General features: G+C 38.7%; 1 protein-coding gene across 1 annotated transcript in view; it reads left to right on the forward strand.

Moving 5' to 3' along the window:
- IMPG2 (interphotoreceptor matrix proteoglycan 2) overlaps positions 1–9,941 on the forward strand; it is a 104,058-nt gene extending 94,117 nt beyond the window's left edge. Inside the window, exons 16-19 of the mRNA XM_030801988.1 lie at positions 1,389–1,577; positions 2,934–3,144; positions 3,661–3,740; positions 5,551–9,941. Coding sequence (XP_030657848.1) covers positions 1,389–1,577; positions 2,934–3,144; positions 3,661–3,740; positions 5,551–5,563 — 493 coding nt within the window. The 3' untranslated portion in view covers positions 5,564–9,941. The remainder of the gene's footprint in view (positions 1–1,388; positions 1,578–2,933; positions 3,145–3,660; positions 3,741–5,550) is intronic.
- The last annotated feature ends 14,337 nt before the right edge of the window (positions 9,942–24,278 follow it).

Genomic DNA, 24,278 nt, shown 5'->3' on the forward strand with positions numbered 1-24,278 from the left:
GACAAAGGGCTAATATCCAGAATCTACAATGAACTCAAACAAATTTACAAGAAAAAAACAAACAACCCCATCAAAAAGTGGGCAAAGGACATGAACAGACACTTCTCAAAAGAATATATTTATGCAGCCAAAAAACACATGCAAAAGTGCTCATCATCACTTGCCATCAGAGAAATGCAAATCAAAACCACAATGAGATACCATCTCACACTAGTTAGAATGGCCATCATTAAAAAGTCAGGAAACAACAGGTGCTGGAGAGGATGTGGAGAAACAGGAATACTTTTACACTGTTGGTGGGACTGTAAACTAGTTCAACCATTGTGGAAGTCAGTGTGGCAATTCCTCAGGGATCTAGAACTAGAAATACCATTTGACCCAGCCATCCCATTACTGGGTATATACCCAAAGGACTATAAATCATGCTGCTATAAAGACACATGCACACGTATGTTTATTGCGGCACTATTCACAATAGCAAAGACTTGGAACCAACCCAAATGTCCAACAACGATAAACTGGATTAAGAAAATGTGGCACATATACACCATGGAATACTATGCAGCCATAAAAAATGATGAGTTCATGTCCTCTGTAGGGACATGGATGAAACTGGAAACCATCATTCTCAGTAAACTATCGCAAGGACAAAAAAACCAAACACCGCATGTTCTCACTCATAGGTGGGAATTGAACAATGAGAACACATGGACACAGGAAGGGGAACATCACACTCTGGGGACTGTTGTGGGGTAGTGGGAGGGGGGAGGGACAGCATTAGGAGGTATACCTAATGCTAAATGACGAGTTAATGGGTGCAGCACACCAACATGGCACATGGATACATATGTAACAAACCTGCACATTGTGCACATGTACCCTAAAACTTAAAGTATAATAATAATAATAATAATAATAATAATAATAATAAAAAAAGAAAAGCAGTGATTTCCTTTCCCTGTGGCCTTAGGGTTTGAAGGATATCTTTAATGTACTGGAAGGACATGGGGAGTCTGGAGGCCTGGGTTCTAGGCCCAGTTCTGTAGCAGACTAATTGTATGGCCTAATGCCAGTCACTTTCCTTCCTAGCCTTGTTTTTTGGTTATCTATAAGTAAGGATGTTAAGTAGAATAATTTCCTTAAACCTATTTAGCTTTTTATTCAGTTTTTTTTCAAACAGTCGTTGAGGACCTACTAGGTCTGTGCTGGGCTTTATGCACCGCCTTAAATTGTATGATCTTTTAACATGTCTATTCAACTCTTTATGAAGCTTCACCTGGTCAGCATTTATTTCTCTACTTTTCTCTAGTCCCTCAGAAGGTTCTGCTGTTAATTGTCAGTGTGAGCAGAGTGATTCAGATATCGGACTTGGTGACTGTTGGTTGCAGGTGCCGGGTGGGTGAGAACTGGTGGTACCGAGGCAAGCACTGTGAGGAATTTGTGTCTGAGCCGGTGATCATAGGCATCACTATTGCCTCCGTGGTTGGACTTCTTGTCATCTTTTCTGCTATCATCTACTTCTTCATCAGGACTCTTCAAGCACACCATGACAGGAGCCAAAGAGAGAGGCCCTTCAGGTAAATAAGGAAAAGAGCTCTGTAATGGAATACAATGTTCCATTTACACATTTATTTAGTACTTACCAGGTGCCAAATATTGGACAAGGAGCTGGGTGGGTGGAAGAGAGCTATGAATTTGAATAAACACATGGTCCTTGTCCTCAAAGGGGTGTCAAAGTGAAGAAAAACAGAAGTAGCACTAAGAATAAGATGCTAAGGAGCCTAGATGAGGTATAAATACGTTTTGCCTGGGGAAAGAGGCTTAAAAGTTTTAATGATGGCTGTGAGAGAAAGAGTAGACATTTGCTACTTTTGGGCTGGGATGCTTTCTAGCTGGTTGAATGATCATGAGCAAAGTCAGGGAGGCATGCGTGAACTTCAAGGCTCATTGAAGGAAAGGCATGGTTGAGTGTGGCCAGAATGCCTATTTCATGGCCAGAAAGAATTTGGAGAAGCAATGTTGGAGATGAGATAGAAGAGGTGAATTTCCCTTCAGGGAGGACCAGATCTGTTACAACTTGCTCCTCTTTGGCTCATACTAGTGGTAATAAGCCAGATTTTAAATCTAGATAAGGGTCTGTCAATAAATGAATTCTCATTCTCTGTTTAGTTAAGTGTTGCTTCATTGATGGGGAAATAAAACCTGGTCCATTTGCTAGACTAAGGATTCAAGGATCATAATCACATGTTGTACTTTGCTTCTGTGCGTCTGAAGTCTGTAAGAGGTACTACTTGAGGTCTAGTTTACCTTCCCTCACCATCAACTTGGCTAAGTCCTGGAGCACCTGGGACATACCTCCATCATTGTTATTGTACTTCTTATTGTGTCTGACTTTTCATTAGACTGTAACCTCATCCAGGGCAGAGATAAAAGATTATTTGTGTCAGCAGTGTGTAGAACAGTCCTATGCACATAATCAATGCTCGGTAAATATGTGTAGACCTGAGTTGAATTTAATTGAGGCTCTGCTTCCCCTAGACCCTAATATTTGTATTTCAGTCAGATTTGCTGCGTGACTACACACTGATTTTCAATGTGTATAACTCTGGGAATGATGAAGCTACAGTTTATGAAGCACCATCTACTGGCAGACATAGTTTCCAACATTTATGAATGCCAGGTGCTATGGCAAATAAGATGAATGAGACATGGAACAAGTCCACAGGTCACTTGCCATGGATGTGAGGAAATCATAATGATAACACCTGACAAATAATTTTTGAGGTTGATCTAGATGTTTTTCACAGTTATGTCCCACCATTTGTGTAAAGTGCACCTATTTTTCTTCAACAGAAATCTTGTCCCAGGTAAATAGTCTTCCACATAGTTGAGCATCCAAACAAGAGCCTGAATCAATCATATCTTTCTTTTAGTGGCTCCAGCAGGCAGCCTGACAGCCTCTCATCTATTGAGAATGCCGTGAAGTACAACCCTGTGTATGAAAGTCACAGGGCTGGATGTGAGAAGTATGAGGGACCCTATCCTCAGCATCCCTTCTACAGCTCTGCTAGCAGAGACATGATTGGTGGGCTGAGCAGAGAAGAAATCAGACAGATGTATGAGAGCAGTGAGCTTTCCAGAGAGGTGGGAAACTTTGCGTTTATGTTGCTGTACTGTTGCTGTTGCAGCTACTGCTGGTGTGTGTGTTGGGGGGGGAGGGCGGTGGCAGGTGGGGGTGAGTATGAGTATATGCGTGCATGCACATAGACTTTAAGAAAGTGTAAAAAATATTTAGTAATTGGTTTTTACCTCGTATCTCCTAGTCAGTATGATATGCACAGAGTATTAAATTCTAAGCGGTACCTTATTTCCCACCCAATGGCGCTTTTTTTTTTTTTTTTATTATTAACTGGTACTCTCTCCTTCCTCCCTTTCTTCGTCAGAAATATGTCTGATTTAGAGTAGGACATGTAATATCCAGAGTAGTGTATGTAGATCCTTCCATTTTCTGAAAGTGCATACTCCTGCACTTCTTTCTTATAGCACACTCCTGAATAGCCCAGAATGTAACAATTCCTTATGAAAATTAGAACCCCTTTTAAAAGGCTGTTGAGATTTTTCTAATGCAATGTGTGGCCTATTGTTTCTTTTTTGTTTAAGGAAATTCAAGAGAGAATGAGAGTTTTGGAACTGTATGCCAATGATCCTGAGTTTGCAGCTTTTGTGAGAGAGCAACAAGTGTAAGCTTTTGAAACAGCCCCCCATCCCAACCTACAGACTTAACAGTTTGCTCTAGAGTAATGTCTCACACCTGAGTGAGCACATAATTTCCTATCCATGTGACAGGAGTCTCAGTGATAACCAACATTTGTTGAGTTCTTCAAAGTTTATGCATGTCCAGGCAGATTATCTCATTTCTTCCTTATAAGGGCTTTGTAAATTGAGTGTTTCTTATTTGAGAAAAGGAAATCTTGGAGACATGAAGGGACTTACTTAAGATAACAGTGATAGCCAGTGGCAGAGAAGATTTAAAACTAAGATACTGTCTGTTTTGGACTAGAGACACCTGGACTACACATAGTCTTTTCATATTTTCTCTCTTGTTATCATAGATCTCACTAGTGATCTGATTGATCTGATGCCATAAAATATTTTTCATAGATAGTTCCTTTGAAGAACATTTGAGTAGCCATAAGTCCTCACATATTTCAACATATTCTTTCAATTCTATCATGGTAGATACTTTTCAGTATGCTTTGAATTACAAACCTCATTAAACTGTATCTCTTGCCTCTATCAAGTTTATCTTAATTTTCGCATTTGCTTTTCTCAGGATGCATTTTGGGCAAATGTCTGTAATTTTTTTCTTTGTTCCCACGATCCATAACTAGACATAGGTTACAAAATAAACTATCTTGAAAAGAGGCCATAATGGGCGTTAGCTGAGTATATTGGGTAGGATTACAGTTTGGTATTGATATTTGGTCCTAGTGTTGCCTTCGTGGAAGTGTTTGTTCATGGAGAGCCAGATAGGTATCTTCTGGCTTGGCTTTTAGAAGAGAAAAATCAGAGCAATTCATGCATGCTTATACAAGAAATTAATGAAGGGTCACAATAACACCCATGGCCCTGAGTGGAACCCCTGCCCTTTTACTCAAAATTCTTTTTCTCTGATAGGTGGCTCCTTTGCTCGTGGTTCCTCTGTAAGAGAAGGGACAAACTGATAACTGAGGAAACTGAGAAAGATGCTTTTCTAATTCCGTGTGCATGGTAGAGATAACTCTAAAAATCTCTGAACATCTGACTTGGCTCCTAGGAGGTGCTGCCAGTTTTGCTGAATGCACCAGAGCAATATCACCAGGTGTCTGCCTTTTAAACCAGAGAATCCATTCATCTCTGCATCTTCAGCCAGCAGATGACCCACGGCTCCACTTCAGCAGTATCCAATAGAAAGAACATGAATGTTTCGACCCTTTAAAAGCCGCTCAAAGCTACCTGCCTGAATGTGTTCACTGAATTAAAAATGCATCTTTTCTAGGCTAAGACATCCAAAGGAAGGATTCAGGAGAGCCTTATAGGAATAGGCAGATTGACTGCATGTTTCTGTTTCTTCTGGTGCACTGTCTAACATTAAAATACACAGAAAGAGTCTATGAAACAAAGAAGATTTGAACTAGAAGACCCTGTGAGACAAAAGAAAGTCCACACAGGCTCTGTAACTTTAGGAGGTTCACAGAAGGAATAAGACATCAGAAAGATGTCAGGCACATAAGCCAAACAGCATCTCCAGTTTTCACTTAGTTTCAGAGCTTTCATCTATCAGGTAGCCCAAAAAATGTTAATGGATTTGATTCAGGATTAAAGCATCACATGGTCTTTGTAGAGTGGATTAAAATTTTTTTTAGCACAGAACAGAATAACTTTCCTTCAAATAAAAAAATAGAAAGTATTCATGATTTTAGGAGTATAGCTTAGTGATGTATGACAATAATTGCATTTTATTACATTCTTGCTTTTTTTACTGAATTGCTGTTTGTGTTTTCATGGCAGGGAAGAGCTTTAACCAAAACTCCTGTTCTGAAACTGATTAGAAGCCTGGAGAAGATGGAGATTACTTGTTACTTATGTCACATAAGTAACCTGGATTTTAAACACTGTTGGAAGAAGAGTTTTCTATGAAAAAATTAAATATAGGGCACACTGTTTTTTTTCAGCTTAAGTTTTCAGAACGTAGTAAGAGATGTTACTATTTTTATTTCTATAAAGACTGAAAACTGTGTTTAAATAAATTGAAAACTACATAAACTGTGGAAAGTATTCTACAAGAAAAAGCTGGACCTAGGAGTTAGGGCTGCAGTTGCTGTCTGCTTCTGAATCATTGGGGGTGTCTCCTAAGAACTGTGCCTCGGGTTTCTCAGTAGGAAAATAAGGTGAGACTCTTACATGGAGAAGTCTGGCTTAGTAAGGGAATATTTTGGAGCATATTTGTTATGGTTGGGTAGAAGGGAAAACCTTTGAAATAGTCTTAATGGATAGTTTATAATCAGGCATTCATCTAAATAAAATTCTTTCTTTTTGATCAAACTGCTAAAGAAAAAGCAAATTTTTTTTGCTGTAGGATAGAATTAGGGTTGTATTTTTATGCTTCTATCAGTGTTTTGCATTTCCTGAGCATATTAATCAAGACCACATTATTGTTATGTTAACTATGTTAATATCCTTTTTTTGTAGTTTTCAGGAAGAATGCATATGTATGTGTGTATGTATATATATATATATATATAAAGTTTAGAAGATTCCCATTAATCTAAAGACAAATTTAATCACATGGGCAGGGAGGGAGTGAGTGTCGGGTCAAGACCCCAGTGCTGAGAATGTATTTTGTTTCTTGATTGCTGGACTGAGGTTCCCTGATTGCTTCTGAAATCTAAAGATGTCTTGGACAAATCCTGTCTCTCCTCTAGTTCCTGGTGTACTAATTTGGAAAACAGCACTTAACTACCTCACATAATATAGATTATCTCATTTTCATTGCTTCTCCTTTGTGTAATACTTCCTGTCTAAATTAACTCCTGCTTATACAAAACAGGGCAAAGCTTTTATTACAATTAAAATATTTTAAAAACTGAACAGATAGGAAGTCCATACCTTATATAAATTTTGACAGAAAATGGAAATTTTCCTCTTTCCCCCTGGTGTTTTTTTTGAAGGGGTTGCTTTGGAGGGGGAGAGGAGGAGGCCAAAGAATCATCATCATGATATTAAATTGCATATGCAATAGGTTATTATTAATGCAGATACTTTATGCTAGATGTCTTCATGTTTGCCAAAAACAATTCTGAACATTTTGATTTATTTATGACCAGATATAAATAACCAGTATAAACTGACCATAAGATAAAATACTTGGTTCGCTTTTTTTTCTCAACTTGATGACTGCCAATTCTGCGCATTATGAGGATACTGGAAACTAAATACCTGGGCTCGATGCATGCCACAGTAAAGCTAGTGAAAGCCTTGAAGATGGCCAGGTATTTTGCAACGTATGTATGGATAACAGGTTGTGTGTGTGTATGTGTGTGTGTGTGTGCGCGCACACACGCGCATGCGTGCCCGCGCCATGGTGGCTCCCATATCCTAGTATTTCCTTTCATTCCCTACTGACATAATGGATCCTCTCACAGTTCAGTATAGGTACACTTTCCACTATTTTATTGAAATGTTCTAGTCTTAATATTGGATAATTAGACACTTTCCACTGGGCCCATTTGAAAAGTAATTGATAATTACCTTTAAGACATTTTAAATGTTAATGATATTTGTCACTACTAAATGCTTAGTTTTATTTATAAAACTTTCAAAGTTTTCTGTTTAAGATTGTAAACTGTTTTGCTATACTATGTGTTAGATGAAAATGTATTTTATCACAAATTAACCTTAGAATGCAACTCTTTGAATATGTGCTTGCTGGAAGAATTCCAGATGGACACAAATCCCTCTAGGGCAGGTCACCAAGCGGAACACTTAGGAGAAGCACAAACTGAACCAAAGGAGGGTTGTTATTTTCCACAAACTAAGCAGTGAAGTGGGAATTTGGGAATTCTGACACACGTCACCATCTCTGATTTCCTTTTGCATGACCTTTTCATGCAAAAGCAAAAAACCTTAGCTCTTCATGAATGTCTGCTTCACACCAATGAAATGGAAGAGTAAAGGAACCCCTCAACTATCAGAGAAAGAACAGGAGGCCCTCAGTTGAGGAATACAACTTTTGTCCTACCTTTGCTGTAGCTGAACCACTGATGAAAGGCTGAAGAACACAGTTTGCCCAGCAAAGATCCACTCATGTACAAAGCAAAGCACTAAAGGAGCTATTAGTTTGATGGAAAAAACTACCCCTAAAGAGCTTCTTTTTAAAAGACCCTCCTCGAAGGTGATTTAATGGCATGTCATCATTTAAAAGTCTTAGGCTGAACTCTCATTTACACTGCACAATTGAGGAATGAAATTTTCTGAGTATTAGAACGTTCTTCTTAACCTAGGAATATAATATTCAATAAGACTATAACCTTATGTGAAAATAATAAAATGCAGTTAGCAATAAAAGTACATGGTAAATAATGATTTTAAAAATGTTATTATAAAAGGTTGTAAGATACTGTGGTGTTTTACAGATGTAGCCTTTATAATTGAATTACATACACTATCCTTTTTTATGGGTTATGGATAAAGCAGAATTTATTTGATAAATAGGGCTCCATTTTCACCATTGCAATGGTTTAAGGGTGTTTGTTCACGTTTATGTGGCCTGAAGTCCCATTTTTATCATTATTATTATTTGAGATGGAGTCTCGCTCTGTCACCCAGGCTGGAGTGCAATGGGGCGATCTCAGCTCCCGGCAACCTCTGCCTCCTGGGTTCAAGCGATTCTCAAGCTTCAGCTTCCTGAGTAGCTGGGGTTACAGACAGCCACCACCATGCCCAGCTAATTTTTATATTTTTAGTAGAGATGGGGTTTCACCATCACCATGCTGGCCAGCCTGGTGATCCACCACCTGGCCAGGTGATCCACCTGTCTTGGCCTCCCAAAGTGCTGGGATTACAGGCATGAGCCACCGCAGCTGGCACCATTTAATTTATATAATAAAACAAGTGCAGGCTTTACCTGATTTTATTCTCACCTTCTGTTTTTTCTTCTGCATTATCTGTCACCATGGGTTGGCTCCTCCCCACTTTCTCTTTTTTATTCTTTTCTTTTTTTTTTTGCCACACTAAATTGTAATGTGGTTGAACAACTCTGACTTAATATTACCTCTAACAAAAAGCTGGAAACTGCACAAATATTCTTTGTAGGCTGTAAAAGTAGGTTGGCTGAAGTATGATACCTGAACTAATTATTCATTCGTATGCCTGTTTTATAAGTTTGACTTCCATTTCATGATTTTTTTGGTAGCTTTATGTTATTTCTGTTTTCAGCAGTGGGTACTTTGACATCTTTCTGTCTCTGAATTGAATTTTCATTTTGCAAAGGAAGAGAAGACAACATCATATCTATTCCATAATGAAAGAGCTAATGAAGTAGAATAACTATTAAATTGAGATGTTTTAGCAAAAAAAACAAAAACGCAAACCCAAACGGGTTGTTTTGTTTTATTTTTTTCTAAAATGTTTCTAACAATTCCCAGTAGGAATGGGTGGGGCCAGCCTTCCTCATTTACAATCCAGCTGCAGTGAGTCAAGATCCTAGCTTATTCTCCCAATTGTGTAATAAATGCAGAAAAATGATGTGACGGTCACAATTCTCAAATCCATTGCATTGTATTCCACAAAGGATATCCTGGCGGAAGGTGGGAATATGGGAGGGTACCATGATGTAAAGAATTGCCTGGAAATTTCCTTGAATCATGCATTTTGTAAAACCTTACACTACTGCTATGAGTTAATAAGAGACAGGTTAAACCACTCCCCTCAGGATAGTAAGACTGGTTAAAAACACTGCTTTCAGCCCACACAGTTATAGCTACAGCCTAGGTTAAATGATTCCTCATCCTGGTGTTTTTATTCTCATATTTAATTACTTCTTTAAAGATTAAGATTATATATAGAAAAAATAATTGTGGTATCAGAGAATATAGGTATAATTTTTCATATATCAGGACTATGTGATGATACTTAAGCAATAGTGTACATACCATAATATATGTTTAATATGGAGTATGGATAATGAAGGACTTTTCTTTTTCACCTTGTTTATAATGACATTTTATCCAGAGTTTGAATCAAATAAATTCAAGTTAACTGTACTATTTTATTGAAATGTTCTAGTCTTATTATTGGATAATTAGAAATAAACATTTTAAAGTGTTTATGAATAAATAAGGATCTTTTCCTATGTATGCAACTGTACTATTTTCATTAGTAATAAACATCACTTTCAAGAACCTGTCTACATTTGTTTGTGTCAATTAGAAGGAAAATTGTAGATCTTAGCAACAGTTGAATTGTAATGACCATTTAAAGACACATGCTATGTGAGCATTGTGTGAAAATGAAAATCTTTCTTTGATTTATCTCTGCGAAGTGAAGATAGGAGAACTGGAGATGAATTTGGAGCCTAAGTGTTGCCTCAAATTTTGTTGTATTTAATGATGATGGGTCATTATTTGGCCATTCTTAAACTTTACTCTTTTAAACTCTTAGAAACTCTCTTTTTTTTTTCCCATTATCTGCTTAAGGTAGGAATGGAAAGAAAACTGATGAAGCTGATTAAAGAAAGATTTGATGGCATAGCTAGCACCAGCTGTCTATAAGGAGAGGAGAAATGGGTGACCTGTCTAAAGAGAAAAGAGAAGACATAAACATGGTAGCAACAATCTAAAGCAATCTTGCACGGGAGGGGCAGGAGGAAAATCAGCTACCAGTTATCTAAGCAGGTGATTCCCCAGTGCATTGGCATCAGAAACCTCAGTTTTCAGTTTTTTTCCTTCCTACCTTTGCATGTCTTGCTGACAACAGGACATGAAGAAATCGTAAATCAGTCTTAGAAAATAGGAGGGTGGTCTTACAATGAGAACACTTGGACACAGGATGGGGAACATCACACACCGGGACCTGTCGTGGGGTAGGGGGAGGGGGGAGGGATAGCATTAGGAGATATATCTGACGCAAATGACGGGTTAATGGGTGCACCACACCAACATGGCAGATGTATACATATGTAACAAACCTGCACATTGTGCACATGTACCCTAGAACTTAAAGTATTATATAAAAAAAGAAAAAAAAGGAAAATAGGAGTGTGGTCTTGATTTGACTCCAAAGACTATATTATAAAAACAAAAAGTAGGGGAAATATGCCTAATAAATATCTGTTGATTGATTAATAAGTGACCTGGTTTTTGGAGAAACAGTGAGTAATAACCCTGCTTTTAAGAAGTCTGGTCTGGACAAGCCCTAGTCACTTTTAGCTCATGCTCTCACAATGCTGGTCCACTTTCTAGTTCCTCTGAATTTATGTCCCATGTGAACTAGTCCTTATGGGCTGTGCTTCATGAGCTAACCTTTAAATTATCTTCTCACTAAAACTCGCACATCTTGTCCCCCCGCACCCCCTGTTTGTACGAACAAATGAATTGATGCTAATATAATAATAGGTGTTCAGAAATCAGTCTTTTCCAAGTAACACCAACATTGTGTGTGGACTTTTGGGAAACAGCTCATTATCTCAGATTAATAACTCTCACTGTCAATATTGCACACACCATGGCAGGTTTGGGGAAGAGTATGCATATTTTCATCAGGTGAGCCTTTCAATGAGCCTCAAAAAATTATTCGTTCATGCCTTTTTCTGTACATGTATATGCTTCCATTCTGTTATTCACTAAAGCTGTATTATAATTTTTTATTCATGTCATTAACTTCCCACTAAACTGAGTTTTTTTTATGTTAGGGCCATGCCTTATTCATTTGTTATTTACAAAACCAAAGAGTACTTGATGTAGAGTTGGTTTACAATAATGAGTAATTCAGTTAGCTTGAAATAATGGGAGGTATCTGTTTTATCACCAGCAAGCAAATGGTTACCTTGTATACCAGGAACAAATTAGGTGGACCCTGAATGGTTTAAAAATCACTTTTAAAGAGATGGCTTACAGAGATTTAAAAATAGCACTAAATATTTCACAAGATGAAATTGATACATTTATATCTACCTTATTCTCATCTGGTAATTCATAGAATGTATGGACTGCTACATTCCATACATTGTATGTCCACATGTAGTAACCTTTCTGAGTTTCCTAACCATAGACTCAATGAAGAAGGCAGGATGAAGAGGTAGAATGGTTTGGGGAGTGGTGGTAGGATAGTAGGAAAAATTTAGGTGCTGTGGCTCAGAGAGGGGTAAAAACAGGAGCTTGTGGGGCTAGATGGGAACAATAATCAACTTATTTTCTGCTTGTAGAGTTTGGAGTATGAGGCATATAAAGGCATTGGTTTAATCTTAAAAAATGTTCCTAAAAAGTGACTTGATGCTTTGTCTATTTCTTTATCATGTAGGGCAGAAAAAAGGCATCAGAAAGCAAGACATGGGTGAAGATGTGACTCAGTTCTTCCCTTTCTTAAAAAAATAACCTGAGAGATGAGTAGTTGGTTACATCTTTCAGTTTTATTCAAGTTTCTGTAATTACCTCTTTTGAAAGTTAGTGATAATGTGCCTTCAAAATTGATCATGTTTGTCCTGAACATAGCAGCGACTGATTTTGGTATTTCCCCTCAGTTTCCCAGGGTTTGCCCCAAGGGGAAAATTACCCGACTTCCTATTTCTGTAACTCTATCCTCACATAGTGGCAGGTATCCTGGTGCTCCAAAGGAAAGGCCCTTAAGAGAGAAGCCTTCATGCCAGGTTTGTCCAGGACGTACTGCCCCTAATGTGATGTAGGTATTTGGAAGCATCTATGTGTTTCTACACTCCTAGAGAACAGGTATTAGTTTTGCTCAGTGTTAGATACTTGGCAAATACTCAACAAGACTTATATTGGTGCTGACACAGGATTCTTCTCGGCCACTTTGCCAACTGGGGAACTCCGTGGCCAGTGATGCCCCCCACCACTCAGGCCTCACTGAACACCAGGCTTGCCACTGGAGGCACACTGCCTACTTGACCCACCTGCGTTATAGCTTGTACCCAATGTTTGGTGGTTACCGAGCTCTTGTCTCATGTCCAAGAAGAATGAGAATACACTGATGTTTTGAAGGGTGAGGATAGCTAGAATAATTTTATGGAGCAACAGAACAGCTCTCAGCAGAGATGGGATGTAGGGGTGGTTCCCCAACCCCACAGCTGGGTGGTTTCTCTCTGTGTGGCTGGTTCTGGGGCTTTTCATGGACTCAGAATGGGGACTGCATGCTGATTGGTTTGCGACTATGAAAAAAAGTTTAAAGCAAAGACACCATTCAAAGGTGGGCACAACAATGCAGAAAACCAATTAGGAAAGGGTAGGTATGTGTAAAATAGGCGAAGGGTGGGGATCAGTCAGAGGAAAGCATGCCACCCAGGAAGACAGCTTCTCAATCTGGTCTGTGGATTTACCCAGGACTTGTAGCTAGGCTTTAAACAGCCTTTGGCTTGAAGGTGGGATTTCACCAGGGACCCACCCCTGTCTGCCTAGGCATTTGACTGCCTCCTGTCACTATCACTGCTACTATGAAACCATCAAAGGTTTATGTAAGGGAGTCACTCTGGACATATTCTGGATCAGCAGGGCTGCCTGATGTAAAAATTTTTTTATAAAAAGTTTTGTGTAATAACAATTGTTAACTATTTTCTATAATGAATGAAGAAAACCCATTTTTGATTCAGATTTTAAATTGCTCTTTCTTGGAAGGTACAGAAAAATAAAATAGATTAGAAATTCTTCAAAATTTGAGGAAAAACTATATTATAGTGATTTGAAAACAGATATTGGTCATTATTATTATTTTTTGAGACAGAATCTCACCTTGTCACCCAGGCTGGAGTGTGGTGGCATGATCAGGGCTCACTGCAGCATTGACCTCTGAGGCACAGGTGATCCTCCCACCTCAGCCTCCCAAGTAGCTGAGACGAGAGGTGCCTGGCACCACTCCTGGCTAATCTTTGTATTTTTTTGTAGAGATGGAGTTTTACCATTTTGCCCAGGCTGTTCTTGAGAGACTCCTGAGCTCAAGAGGTCTGCCTGCCTTGGCTTTCCAAAGTGTTGGGATTACAGGTGTGAGCCATTGCACCAAGCCTGATTTAACTTTCTACTTGCTTTATAGTGATAATTGGTTGGAATGTCTCCTACCCTGCCTTTTTTCTTTTGCCGTGGACAACACTTTTCTACTTTTAAAGTTATCATATAGGAAACTTTTGAGAAATAATTTTTTCCTCAAGGAATTTATGCTTTCTGCTATCTCAGTACCATATTTACTAGAAATGAGGGAAGGTTAATGATCTAAATTTAAAAAATTACTTTTTACATTTTCTTTTTGAAATACTATTTGAGTTTGGGATGCCACAAATAAAATGAGCACCTACATCTCCTTCTGTCATTTAGTGACAATTTTATTTCTGGCAAATAATCAATAATTCATGTTGCAGTTTTTACCAGTAAAAAGTATTTAGTGGCCTATTTCCAGAGCAGATGATATTCTTCAAAGTATGAAGATAAGGAGACTGTTAGGTTGAAATTGCCTTTTTAAAACGTTGCCTGTTTCTTTTAAAAATGTAAAAGTAAAGGTAATTTTATTTCTACAGAAATTTATTTTCCTTATGAAATGATATCCATGACACAGTAGTGGATGATCTTTCTTCTTCATAAAAGAAAGCTCTAAAACACATGTTGAGGATTAGAAATACCTTCCATTCAACACTGTGGGCCAGGGGAGATTTTTCCATTGCTTCAGTTTTTCTTATTTTACTTTCAGATTTGCCAGTGATGTTTCAAAGTCAAAATTCAACTTGGAATGGCAAAGCTTCAAGCTTAAATGGACTTTCCATTAATGAACAGGTTTAGACATTCTATTTTGAGGACAGTCTTAATTTTGACTTGAAAATATAAAAGTGATAGCTTGGAAAGATCTATAAAATCAAATGATTCCTCTCAGTTTTATTAAACCATGCTGGAGAGAGTAGGAATCTGATAATGTTAATGAGCATGCTATAAATCACTATCTTTGCCAGTATTTCTGTGCTGTCCAGGCAGGAGCCACACTGACTGATGGCATTGAATCATTTCTTCTTGTTCCTGGCCTGTGACATACTGTGCTGTTCTCTGTGGACATGTTTACATCAGTACCTCACAGTGACCCTCTCTTGAGATGTCTCAGCAGTGCGCTGAGTGAAAGTCCTTGCTATCTGTTTCAGAACTCTCTGGATACAGAGGAGAAAGTTACATGGCAACCTGCAGAGACAAACATGTTAACTTGCAATTCAGTTGCCCTAATGTTTCCATAGAAGTGTCTCAGAAAATTTTGTCCCCAGTACTGTTTTATTTAGAGAATAGTGTTGGGTTAAATTATTACCTAAATATTCACTGTTGAGATCATCTTTTATTGCCAAATGATGTGAACCAAAACAATGTTTTTAACCTCTCAATTTTTATACTGATTTAAGGAGGAGATAATAGTACTCCTTTCCAGATTATAAAGCTGTGCCTCAGGAGCAGAAAGAGGAAGTGAAAAATCTTGAAAATGTTTCCACTTCAAGTTTCCTTCTGTTATCTAGAAGACTGGAAAATATGGTAATTCTAGCCAAGAGAAGTGGTCAGGTAAGACTCAATTTTCTAGTATTAATCTACTTGTTAAAACCTAAGCTGTGATGGTTTAGAACTCACAAGCCCACTCAGGCCTAGAAACTTAACTCCTGTTCCAGCTGCTACTGAGCAGGGAAGTGAGTTATGTTGATGGGCACATGCAGTGTCTCTATCTTGCCTTTCCCCTTAAAGTGACGTCTTGTTCCTTTGCATGCTTTGAGTTGCTCGTGGCTTCCAGCTCTGGCATCCTCTTCTCTTCTGGCCATGGTGACCAGTGTGTACTCATGGTTACTATGTGAGCTCAGTGTCTGAGTTTCAAAGTCATAACTTCACAAAAGGCTGTGTCTGAGGTTGTGCAACACAGTGCTGAGTGGATGAGAGCCCAATGCCCGTTGGACTGAGTGGCTACAAACAGAGGCTGAAAGTACAATCTGTTGTTAAAGCGGCCAGTAGAAAGTGGCAGATAAACAATACCACTTCTTTCCTCCTTGTCCAGAAGCTAGACACTCTTGTTAAGAAGAGTAGGTAAATAAAAGCAGTTGTTCGTTTTGTGAATATTATCAAATTTACATTTCCAAAGGGATAAATTTTTATGATGATATTGTTATTCTTTTTTATATGCCTATCTTTGGTCTGCTACTTGCTTGGGTATCCTATGTGACTCTGAAATTATTGAAAAATGTGACAACAATCACCCCTCATTTACCCATGGTAAAATTTTATATCTTCTTGACAGGGAGGTCAATTTCTTCTCAGTGTTATTTAATCTGAGTTAGGAGAATGCAAAATAATTTTCATATTTGGCTAATCAAAACATAAAAGTAGATATGCGTGAATTTGCTTCATTAAAAGTCACCTGATTACTTCACGATTAGTATTTCAACTCATTACTTTCTGGGGCTGATTACATAAGAGAGCATGCTCTTCTAAGTTGCCAAACACCTTTTCTCCAGACAGTTCTAGAACAGTGCAGAGTGTAAAAATAAAGGCTACAATGAATCACAAATATTGGCTAAATAGGAATCAGAAAGAGAAGAGGGGAAATAGGTTATGATAAACATATACTTTAAAAACCATTATTTGAACTAAGCTTTCCTTAATGAGTTACATTTAGATTCACATTTTATTGCTGACTTGTAAGAAATCAGGTGTTAGGGGCATGGTCAAGGAGAACCTGGAGGGACCAGGGTGTGGTTTCCAGTCAACAATGCTGGTGAGAATCTGAGGCACAGGTAGGTTTGTGGTGCAGAAGAAGGTGGGGAGAGGGTTCAGAAATGCTAGTAACTGAGCTGTAGATAATGGTTTCAAAGTCAGGGTGGGCTAAGGTCAGTATCAAAGCAGGCAAGCCAAAAGTGAATATTTCTCAAGTCAAGTCAGTGGGTGCCAGAAGCTGCTGCTGAATGCAGGATTCCAACACAGGAGTACTGAAGTCTAAATTGGGGCCTGGTATGGGAGAGTCCATGGCAGGTAAAGGGATAAAAAATCGGTGAACAAAAGGCACTCTGTAGAGGCTGGCTTTCATCATGAGGAAGTTTCCTGTTCCTGCTCCCACGTTTAAATGGCTGCTGAGAGGCAACAACTTCTGTCCTGCTGCTGCCTAGGCTCTGCATTAGAAGCAGGCAATTGGAAGGGCCTAGTGGGAGCTGGGAGAAGGCAAGGAATGGTAGTGTGAAAATGACCCAGGGATGCATAGTTTCCCAGGGGAAGCCCTGCTGTGCTGGCCACTTAGTTACTCAGCTGGTTTTTAATTCTGAAATTTATATTAGGCTATATACATAGACTTGGTCTAAGGATTCTTCTTTTTTGTAAATTAGTCTACATAAAACCATACCAAATGCAGTCTCTGAAATGCAATGGAAAACTTTCAGTATATGCACATAATTCTGCCTTATAGTAATAACCTCTAGGCATAGTATTAAAAAGTAAACACAGCTTAATGTCTACTTGATGGCATATGTATTAGTCCATTTTCATGCTGCTACAAAGGACTACCTGAGACTGGGTAATTTATAAAGAAAAGAGACTTAATTGACTCAGAGTTCCACAGGCTGTACAGATGAGTGGCTGGGAAGCCTGGGGAAACTTACAATCATGGCAGAAGGCAAAGTTGATGTAAGCATGTCTTACCATGGCAGAGCAGGAGAGAGAGATAGAGTGAGTGAGAGACTGCCACATACTTTTAAACTATCAGATATTGTGAGAACTCACCATCATGAGAACAGCAAGGGGGAAATCAGCCCCCATGATCCAATCACCTCCTACCAGGCCCCTTGCCTGACATGTGGGGTTTACGATTTGACATGAGATTTGGGTCAGGGCATAGAGCCAAACCATATTATTCCACTCCTGGGCCCTCCCAAATCTCATATCCTTCTTACATTTCAAAACCAACCGTGCCTTCCCAATAGTCCCCCAAAGTACTAACTCATTCCAGCATTAACTCAAAAGTCCAAGTCCAAAGTCTCATCTGAGACAAGGCAAGTCTCTTGTGCCTATGAGCTTGTAAAGTTAAAAAAACAAGTAGTTACTTCTGTGACACAATGGGGGTATGGGCATTGGGTAAACGCTTCCATTCTCAAAGGAAGAATTTGGCCAAAACAAAGGGGCTACAGGTCCCATGCAAGTCTGAAACCCTGCGGTGGAGTCATTAAATCTTAAAGCTCCTAAATCATCACCTTTGACTCCATGTCTCACATCCAAGGCATGCTGATGCAAGAGATGGGCTCCCAAGGGCTTGGGCAGCTCCGACCCTGTGGCTTTGCAGGGTATAGGCCCCACGGCTGGTTTCACAGGCCGGCATTGAGTGCCTGTGGCTTTTCCAGGAAGATGGTGCACACTGTTGGTGGATCTACCATTCTGGGGTCTGGAGGACAATGGCCGTCTTCTCACAGCTCCACTAGGAAGTGCCGCAGTGGGGACTTTGTGTCGGAGCTTCAATCCCACATTTCCCTTCTAAACTGCCCTGGCAGAGATTCTCCATGAGGGCTCCTCCCTGTAGCAGACTTCTGCCTGGACATCTAGGCATTTCCATACACCCTCTGAAATCTAGGTGGAGGTTCCCAAACCTCGATTCTTGCCTTCTGTGCACCCACAGGCCCAACACCACGTGGAAGCCACCAAGTTTTGAGGCTTGCATCCTCTGAAGCCACATCCCAAGCTGAGCTGTACCTTGGCCCCTTTTAACCATGGCTGGAGCTGGAGTGGCTGGGACACAGGGTGCCATGTCCTGAGGCTGCACAGAGCAGTGGGGCCCTGTGCCCAGCCCAGGAAACCATTTTTCCTTCCTAGGCCTCTGGGCCTGTGATGGGAGGTGTTGCCATGAAGATCTCGAAATGTCCTGGAGACATTTTCCCCATTGTCTTGGCTATTAACATTCATCTTCTAAAAAAACAAAAATACGAAGAAGAAAAAGAAAGAGGAAGAAAGAGAGAAAGAACGAAAGGAAGAAAGAAAGGAAGAAAGAACAAAAGAAACATTCAGCTCCTCACTACTTATGCAGATTTCTGCAGCCAACTTGAATTTCTCCCTAGAAAATAGTTTTTTCTTTTTTACTGCGTGGTCAGGCTGTAAATTTTCCAAACTTTTATGCTCTGCTTCCCTTTTAAACGTAAGTTCCAAACTCAGACCACCTTTTTGTGAACACATATGATTATATGCTCTTAGGAGAATCCAGGTCACATCTTGAACACTTTGGGGCTTAGAAATTTTTTCCATCAGATACCCTAAATCATCTCTTTCCAATTCGAAATTTCACAGATCCCTAGAGAAGGGACACTATGCCGCCAGTCTCTTTGCTAAACCATAGCAAGAGTAATCTTTGCTCCAGCTCCCAATAAGTTCCTCATCTCTGAGACCTCCTCAGTCTGGACTTCACTGTCCATATCACTATTAGCATTTTAATCACACATATTCAACAATTCTCTAGGAAGTTCCAAACTGTCCCACATTTTCCTGTCTTCTTCTGAGCCTTTTAAACTGTCCCAATTTCTGCCTGTTACCCAGTTCCAAAGTCATTTCCATATTTTCAGATATTTTTATATCAGTGCCCCACTCTCCTGTGGGGACTAAATTTTTTGTTTAGTCCATTCTCACACTTCTATAAAGAACTACCTGAGACAGGGTGATTTATGAAGAAAAGAGGTTTAATTGATTCGGAGTTCCACAGGCTTACCATGAAGCATGAATGGGAGGCCTCAGAAAACTTACAATCATGGCAGAAGGCAAATGGGAAGCAAACACATCTTACCATGGTGGAGCAAGAGAGAGAGCAAAGGAGGAAGTGCCACACAGTTTCAAATAATCAGAACTCATGAGAACTCACTCACTATCAACAGAAAAGCAGGGGGGAAGCTCATGATTCAGTCACCTACCACCAGGTCTCTCCCCCAACATGTGGGGATTACAATTACAGCTGATATTTGGGTGAGGACATGGAGCCAAACCATATCAGCATAAAGAGCAAACTGCCATTTAATGTTGTTGCTACTCTCTTTTTAGTAAGATTGATTGATTTTATGTTTATAGGAATTGTATTTTTGTTGTCAATTATCCATTTTACAAGTTTATTTCCGGTTTCACTCTTAAATGCCTATTTTTGGACTAAAAAAGTAATGTGTTCCCTCATTTTTAGTTCTCATTTGAGAACGAGGCACCACTACTTCCTACTAATTCTGAATACTTTTTTTTTAAATTATCATTTATTGAGTGTGTCTATGGGTTAAGTACTTTATATGCAATGTTTCATGGCATTATTTTTACAACTGCCTTCAGCAGTGCTCTCAATCTGTTAAAGATGTTAAATTTGTCTTCCAGCAATTCACAGCTGTGGGGCCTCACAGTCATTTCCACACAAAATTTAGCATGACTGATTGGAAAAATGAATAGACATTATCCTTACTGAGTTGTCCCTTCTTAAGGACATCACCCAATCAGTAATGCAGCATTAATGCTGAACCCTGATGAAAGGCTGAGCAAATGTATCTTTCATTCTTTATGATGGTTTTAAAAAGTTATTATAAAATAATAAATCCTCATTTGAAACTAATTTTGAAATTACATAAAAGTGTGAAGAAAACAAATCATCAATAGTCTCTCTCTACACATAGCTATTATTGTTTTGATGTCTTTCCTGCTAGTCTTTTTTTCTACCCATATGTATTTTAAGTAATTAGAATAATACTCATTTTCTCCAGATATTATACAAAGAGCATTTTCATTAAAATTATTTAATAATTTTCAAAAACATTTCACTACATAGATCAGATGTAGCAAGCTGATGATATGGAGGCCAAGTATGGCCTGTAGACATATTTTCTTTGGACTTTAAAATATTAAAAATGTTTGAATTAGTTGTCAGTATTTTAAAATCAGGAGATTTCACATCCACTAGCCAACTTCACTAGTCTAGGTGACTGGTTTGGCCCCCCTTGGCATGTTCTTTGAGAGTTCTGAGATGGCCCTACCAAAACTTACTCTAGCCATTTACATATAGTGATCTGTTTCAGATTATTTCAAATTTTTAAATTGTCAGAATGAGCACTATAAGGAATAGTATCATATTTTCTGCATTTCTGAATGTTTCCTTAAGAAAGATTTTGGAAGTAGATTGATTTCGTTGAGGTTTCAAGTGTTTTTTTTTTCTTTAATTATACTTTCTTGACATTCGCTTGACAACAGCCTTCTTTCCATTTGGCCAATCTGTTCATACTGTCAGCTAAGCTGGGTCTCAGACTGATTGCATGGGCATTAGCCAGACCAGGCCTCCTGCTTGTCTGGGATGGAGGGGCTCTCAGCAGCCAGCAAGAGAGTGTGCCCAGGCCTGACTTTCCACTCACCTCTTTGCTCAAATTAATCTGGCCAGGGTCTCCTTTATTATTTTTAAAATCAAAGATGAGTTAGTGCAAGTGAGGTTGTTTTACGTTTTGTTTTGTTTTTTAGGCAGGGTCTCACTCTTTTGCTCATTCTAGAGTGCAGTGGTGTGATCATGGCTCACTGCAGCCTCGATCTCCTGGGCTCAAGCCTACCTCAGTCCCCCCACCCACTGCAAGTAGCTGGGATTACAGGCACGTGCCACCATGCTCGGCTAATTTTTGTATTTTTTGTAGAGACTGGAGTTTCACCATATTGGCCAGGTCTTGAACTCTTGACCTCAGGTGATCCACCCACCTTGGCCTCCCAAAGTGTTGGGATTACAGGTGTGAGCCACTGTACCCAGCCACAAGTGTACTGGAATATAATGTCACTGTAACAATGAATTTTTACTTTAATTTTTAAATATATTCTTTTTATTCTTAGCTACAAATTTTGGGGGATTGTTTCAGTGTATGACTATACTTTAGTGCTTACAAAAAATATTTGCTTTATGTGATAAAAGTCCCTATTGAATAAAGATTTGTCAATACTACACAAAATGAGAAGCTGGTAATTATTATTTAAATAATTACCCTGACCATATATTTCTTTATTCAGTGATTTATTCTTCAACAATAAATGTCAAAGAAAAAATAAATGTCTAAAAGTGAATAGAAGATTAGTGTGTCTTAATGTTCAAAATGTTGACCTGGGCTTTAGAAAACAAGATTAGGATAAACAGGTCTTTTGCTGTAAACATTACTCTGGATATTTTACCTTAATATCTATATGGAAAGATGAATAACTTTCATTATCTAGTTGGGAAGTCAGGACACAAATACATGAAATGATTCAGAGAATAAAATTAAGTACAGCCATGTGTTCGCTTAACGTCAGGTATAAATTCTGTGAAGTACATTCTTAGGCAATTTTGTCATTGTGTGAACATCCTATGGTGTACTTACACAAACCTAGTAATGGTATAGCCTATTACACACCCGGCACCAGGAACATTAAGGAGTTTTTAATTAGAAACAGAGAAGCTTAAAAGGCATAAGAATGACAAAATGAACATTGAGGACTCAGGGGGAAAGGGTGGGAAGGGGGCAAGGGATAAAAGACTACCAATTGAGTGAAGTGTACACTGCTTGGGTGACGGGTGCACCAAAATCTCACAAATCACCACTAAAGAACTTACTCATGTAACCAAACACCACCTGTTCTCCAATAACCTATGGAAATAAAAAATTTAAAAAAAAAAAGAAACAAGGAAGCTTAGATTCATTCTCACTTTGTGGCAGAAAGTGTTATATATCCAGTTTTAGAAATGTTTTTTTTCTTCTCCGTGGGTCTCTCCTGAGTTTTTCTTTTGTTTTATTGGTATTAGAATGCTAGGTGGTAAACTTGAGGGTGGGCAGAAAGTTGAATGGTGGGCTAACAGCTTAGTCTTGAAGAATATAAAGTTTTCTTCTAAGTTTCAGGAGCCATTTATATTCAAGCCTAATTAGCTAATAGCGTAATGTTACTAAGACAAAGATCACAAATTTCATTTCCCTTTATTTAAATATGGGCTACTTAACTTGCTCTGTTCTTTGGTAACAGAATTTGCTCCTAATTGTGAACTCACCAGTTTGCAAATTCATGCTGTTGACACCAGAGGTATTGGGAATTTCAGAGAACGGATCAATGCAAATCAGTTTCTGCTACTGAAACACGCATATATGTATCCATATGCACATACATGTGTATGTGCACACACACTCCTCCAGATCCATGCCTTGCCCATAGTAGATTCATGCTTTCTTAGGACCCTGACCATATATTTCTTTATGCACTAATTTATTCTTTAACAATAAATGTCAAAGAAAAAATAAACGACTAAAAGTGAACAGATTAGTGTGTCTTAATGTTCAAAATGTTGACCTGGGTTTTAGAAGACAAGATAAGGATAAACAAGTCTTCTTTTGCTGTAAACATTACTCTAGATATTTTACCTTAAATCACCATAGCATATCATTGCATAAACTTAAGAGGAACAAAACTACTAATTTTGAACCCTTTGGCAGGGAAATTAACTAGCATGAGCATTCTTTCAATAAGCATGTTGGAATCCATTTTCAAAGCTGTTCCTAGGTCATCAGATGAATATAAAAGAGGCATCAAGTATTTCCATCACCTTCAACAGTTGTAAAGTTCAGAAAACAATGATATCTTTCTTCACTTTTTCAGACACATGAGTTCTTAGTTGGTCTAAGAGAAAAGCATCATCAAATAGCAATGGTAGCCAAGTTTCCCTGGGAGGGAATAGTGACTTCATAGCTTGTAAACATGGCATTGCCACACACTGACCTGTCTGCAGCTTTGACCTCATATGACACATTTCTAAATTCTTGTCTATGCAATTTTGGGGTCCAAAGGAATGGCAAGAGAGAAGGTGAGTTGAAGCACTTGGAGCCAGGAGGAGCTGATACTTTAAAGAGCAGTAAAGACAGTTTGATAGAGCAACAAAAGTTAATTGGTAAAGACCAAGTGAGTCACAGAATGTAAATGATAAGAGAGGGATTGGAAATTGGACCAAACTAGGATAGAGTGGAGCAAGAGCAAGATTAGGGACAAAACAAGGGGATTCCAGGTTTACAGAGTAGGATTGCCTGTGACCTGCTTTTATGGGCTGCTGGCTGAATGCTGCATGAGCAGTTTGGTATAATTTAAAGAATGGGATGGACAACACAAGACTCAGAAACTTTATTTTAATGACATAATGCTACCTCAGTTAGATTCCACAGTTCCAGATCTGTGTTAAAAATAAGTAAAGAGTTGATGTAGAAAAACAAAAGCAAAAACAAAACAGGATAATGTATTCTGATTTGTGTTAAACATTCTTAGATCTGGAAAGATATTAAGACAACTTTTGAAAAACTGCCTTATGTCAACAGAACTACTTCCTGTTGCTAAACATAGAGGGACATCTCGAATAACTTAGTTGGCCAGGGTGTTTTCACCATCCAGACTAGGATGTCCTTAATCTTCTGTACCATTCATTAATAATGGCTCTTTGCTTGGTAATGGAGAGATACAATAGTGACAGTCCAGATAAATTTCCTGATCATAAATGCCTTCCTTTCAAATGGGGTCCAGGTTTCATGGTGACAAATA

This window comes from Nomascus leucogenys, chromosome 21 (genome assembly GCF_006542625.1).
Source record: "Nomascus leucogenys isolate Asia chromosome 21, Asia_NLE_v1, whole genome shotgun sequence".
Classification (NCBI taxonomy): domain Eukaryota; kingdom Metazoa; phylum Chordata; class Mammalia; order Primates; family Hylobatidae; genus Nomascus; species Nomascus leucogenys.